This window comes from Palaemon carinicauda, chromosome 13 (genome assembly GCF_036898095.1).
Source record: "Palaemon carinicauda isolate YSFRI2023 chromosome 13, ASM3689809v2, whole genome shotgun sequence".
In the NCBI taxonomy this organism is placed as follows: Eukaryota; Metazoa; Arthropoda; class Malacostraca; order Decapoda; family Palaemonidae; genus Palaemon; species Palaemon carinicauda.
In genome coordinates, this window is record NC_090737.1 from 69,914,315 (window position 1) to 69,919,663 (window position 5,349).

At 32.7% G+C, this 5,349-nt stretch overlaps 1 protein-coding gene across 1 annotated transcript in view; it reads right to left on the bottom strand.

The window, feature by feature from the left end:
- The window catches only part of LOC137652314 (uncharacterized), a 557,194-nt gene that overhangs the window by 29,474 nt on the left and 522,371 nt on the right, over positions 1-5,349 (bottom strand). The window contains exon 4 of the mRNA XM_068385641.1: positions 3,175-3,287. Within this exon, the coding sequence (XP_068241742.1) occupies positions 3,175-3,287 (113 nt within the window). The remainder of the gene's footprint in view (positions 1-3,174; positions 3,288-5,349) is intronic.

Genomic DNA, 5,349 nt, shown 5'->3' on the forward strand with positions numbered 1-5,349 from the left:
AAATAAAATTCATAATAGAAGGTGCCAAAAAGAATTGCCATTTTTTTTTGGGGGGGGGGAATAATGAGAAGATTTGCTTTGAGTAAAGTAACAGAAGAAATGGCAGAGCAAAAGTCTATTAGCGAATATGGTAATTGAAGAATATGAAGTTAATGAAACTGAATTAACGAGAAATATAGGTATCTGATTGGTACTCATTTTTTTTTTAAACAATGCATATTCCTATTCATGAGAATAGTTAGCTGCGTTGGGTGGCAGCAATGGGGGGAATCATGATGCAAGTAAATAAAACACTATTTTCCTTGTTGGAGCCCCTGGGCTTATAGCATCCTGCTTTTCCAACTAGGGTTGTAGCTTAGCAAGAAATAATAATAATAATAATAATAATAATAATAATAATAATAATAATAATAATAATAATAATAATAATAATAATAATAATAGTAATAATAATAATAATAATAATAATAATAATAATAATAACCAAAAGTCCAGGGCACATACATATATACATACATACACGCATATACATACTGTATTGGTATGTAGGAAATCTTTCACGTAGAGGAGCAGCTTTTTTCTTCTTTCTTTTTAATTTTTCTTATAAGGCAAAACGAGGAAATGATCATGCACAATAGGGTAAATGGATAGAACTGAGGATGATTTTGTGTAAATGATTTCCTGGTATATCAGAATCATGTCAACCCACCATCAGTAGAACTATCGAGGTAAATTCTCGCTTTGAAAAGCATAGTAGAAAACAGGTATTCAGACATGAAAAATGTTCTGTTTAAAATAAGTGAAAATAGAAGTATTCGAAAACACAATGATTATCTATTCATAATTTTTTATTTATACACAAACCAAAGTCAAAAAACAATAAGTTTAGCTTTCAGTTTAAAGGTTTAAAGGCCACTCATGAATGGCAGAGGCAAGGGACAGTGACAGTTGAGAGAGAGAGAGAGAGAGAGAGAGAGAGAGAGAGAGAGAGAGAGAGAGAGAGAGAGAGTATAAATTATTCCCAAAACTATTATCATCGTAAATACGGCTTATAATGCAATAAAGGGGTATTTTAAGATTGTGTACATATAACAGAATATATTACGAGTATGTTGCCAACTGTTTACCCAAGTGAAAGGAGCATTTCCTCCTTAAGACAGTTTCTGATCAATCATGCCCCTAAAACTCTCTCTCTCTCTCTCTCTCTCTCTCTCTCTCTCTCTCTCTCTCTCTCTCTCTCTCGAACAATACCTAGTTTCCTGATAAAGAAACATAATCATACCATATGTTCACTGTTTCGGGAACCTAACGCTTGTCATTTAGTACGTGAGCTAAATAACTCAAACCTACGTTTAAGGGATAACAAAGAAACATACATACAGACAATGACAACACGACGATAATGTATTTTCATCATTATCACCAACATATTAACATAATCCTAAGACTGATAAGATAAAAGGAAATGGTTCCTGAGAAGATCGACGAAGTTTTAAAGGAGAGGCGAACATTATGAAGACAAATCATGACTAAAAAGCAAGACGTCAAAGCCACATACTAAATTGAGGCATTAGGAGATAAATGACGAAGGAAATGAAAACAGATCCTTAGGAAGGGAGTTAATCAATCATCAACATGTGTCATATAAAAGAGAAAATGTTTCCCCAGAATGCAATATTATGAATAAGGGCTTCCCTCCCCCATACTTGCGAGAAATAATAATTAGCGAACAAAGGGTTCTTCTATCACCTCGAGATCAAGGGAAAAAATTTCATCTCATGTACGGTATAATTAAGAGTGATGCATTTGAACATTAGTATGAGGACATTGTATTGTAGCAATAAATCGTTTTAATAAAATAAACAAAATAAAACGATAAATCTTATTGACTGAAACAAAAATAGTTATAGAGGTAACAATAGTATAATGAGATATAGAGTAGGACAATAAAATAGATAAACTCTGAGTCTTTGACCAGTGGATGCTCTAATTCATAACATGATAAGATACAGAAAGATACATGATAAAGTAAAGACAATAACAAATTGTTAATATTCTCTCTATATGCAATAATGATTGTGGGAAAATGAAAACATAAAAAGTAAGCAAACTGCCAATAACTGCAGTTAAACCAAGTCACGGAAACTGAAGGCATTCATTCTTCACATTAACAGCCACATTCATAATATCGGCTCTCGATAACGGCTCACGTGTCACTACAATCCCCGAGTTGGATTTCAGTGGTCAAAACGCATTTATTAATGACAAATCTCTCTCTCAGCACTCCATCTACCATTTCTCGGTTAGAGGTAAATGGTCGAATACCCCAGAAATTCTATAAACAAAGGTTCCATTTCTCGCCTGTAATCCATGGAATCTCTCTCTCTCTCTCTCTCTCTCTCTCTCTCTCTCTCTCTCTCTCTCTCTCTCTCTCATCGTAGCACTTTCATTAGCGCACCAACCTGACAAGACTAAGGTACCACGTTCGAGTCGTGGACCGAATGAGCGGGAACAGATGGGCCCGTTCCTATCAAATTGAGAATATCTATGTTCACCTAAGCAGCATATTAGGTGCCTAGTTGTCAGCTGACCTTTGTGGGTCCCGATTAGGGGGCTAGAGAAGAGATAAAGAGAGGAGAAAAGATGGCATGAGTGGCTAACTCCATCTTGAAAATTGTATACAATATAGATAGCAGCTCGTCGACGATGTACGATTCTCCACCTATGTAAATGAAATCATTAAAAAGATTTTCTCTCTCAGAATAAACACACACAGAGACACACACACTCACACTGAAATATACATACACACACACACACACACATATATATATATATATATATATATATATATATATATATATATATATATATATATATGTGTGTGTGTGTGTATATATATATATATATATATGTATGTGTGTATACATATATATATATACATATATATATATATATATATATATATATATATATATATATATATATATATATATATATATATATATATATATATACACACACACACATATATATATATATATATATATGTATATATATATATATATATATATATATATATATATATATACATATATATATATGTGTGTGTGTGTGTGTGTGTGTGTGTGTGGGGAAGAGATATTTTAAAAAATTTGTGGATGCAATTTTTACCTGCTGTTGAAGAAGCCTTGCAGACCACACTTGATCACATAGAATTTGTCGTCTGCTAACTCGAGCGTTTCATGGATCCGAACGGCTACTGGCACATACTTCTGGTTACTTGTCTGTAAGGATTAGAAAGCACAAATTAGTTAAGGATATTCAGCGGGAGGAACGAAAACATCTACTTTTTGTTTTTTTAAATCCTTTTATCCGGCTAGTATTAATACTGGCGGTCGTTCAATAATCATTTTTTTTTATCACAGCGATTCTGACCTTACATACAGGGGAACAAGAGGAATTATTCATTATGCTCAAACTATTGAAAAACTTATTGAAATAATTCCCATCGTAGGCATGGCTCAATACTTAAATTTCCACAGGCTTTTCATAAAAGAAGATATAACTAACATGATGTTAATTGCATAAATGGCACGATATAAATAAACATTGATTGGCGTGTACAAAATATCATGGAAAGTAGGCAAAATATAGTCAACTCCAAAGAAAACTAAAATTATAATGCACGAAACAGTAGCGTAGAGGAGAAGACATTAGAAACTAGTTTTCAAAAGATTCAGCTAAGATATTCTATTGGAAACAATATACAAAATGTGGAAGCGAATGTAGTGCAGAAAATATGTAAATTGCACTATTCATGAGGGACGCTAGATCCCATTGAGTAAGATATTGAATAAAGCCGGCTTTTAAGAGTTATTTCATGAATGTATATATATATATATATATATATATATATATATATATATATATATATATATATATATATATATATATATATATATATATATATATATATATTCTTCACCCTTATCTTCCACCCATCTTTATTCAATAGTAATCTTCACAAATATCTTGGCCCACGTGACTACGTTTGGTTTTCAATGAATGGGGGGGGGGGTTTGTTTGTGAGTGTACACAACTCTACGCATATAAGTTTTCATATTTCACTTACTGAGTTTTACTCTTTTATAACTCTATAAAATGAAAGATGTACCATTTAGTTGTCCAAATGTTATCTAGCTCCATATAACGTACATTATCTGGTCTCCAGTAAAGAAGCAAAAAAAAAATTCCCTTTATATACCATAAAAATTCAGTGTTTGCATTAGTATGTCTATCCAAATTGTGAGGCAATCAAGAAACCAAGTTGTAAGAGGTAATTGAGGCGACTATTTTTTTACATTATCACTTTCATTGTTCCAAATAAAAACCCCAAGTAAACCATTAAAATATTTTGAACTCTACCAAGAATAACTAAGCCAAAAAGGTTAATAGACAGGAAAAGTACATCTACCCTCACCAGGGTACAACCCTGTCTTTTTTACTCAGTATTTAGCTAACATCAATTTCAATTACCTTTTCCATATCAAGGTTTTATATTTTGGAAGCGAAATCAAACCACCTCCAATATGATAACTCCGTAACAGACGTATCACACTATATGTTTAAACGTTTTTAATGATAAGCCAAAATTAACTCGTCATATATAAGTCTATTTACCCATACTAAAGTACGACAAGAATATGAACAAGATATTCGAAATCAATTAAATTAATATCACACTTGGTGCCTGAGTAAATAAGTCAATTGTAACCCAAACACCAACCCATTATTTTAGCGGATGGAATTCTTGTCAGGTTAAGTAGTACACTTAACGTATGGAAAGAGTGATACCTCTGAAGTTGGAGTGAATTTTACATTTCTGACATTAATGACTTATTGATTGTTTAATTATGCATACATCTCTCTCTCTCTCTCTCTCTCTCTCTCTCTCTCTCTCTCTCTCTCTCTCTCTCTCTCTTTTATATATACATATACACACACACACACACACACACACACACACACATATATATATATATATATATATATATATATATATATATATATATATATATATATATATATACTGTATATTTGCTACTCAAGGCACAGCTCACCCACACAGGTCGGTCTGTAAACACTTCTTTTGCCAACATAAGCCGTTACCCTCACAATCCCTTACCACCAATTTGGAGAAGTCTATTTATTCTCTTGTCGGGTAAACCGTATCTGATGAAAACACGAAGAGAGATCAATGCTCAACTACGTGCCCTTCAGCAACAGAAGGAGATCGAAAAGGAATACAAGGAGCGTGACTTATTTGTTGGATCCTGGATTTCTTTA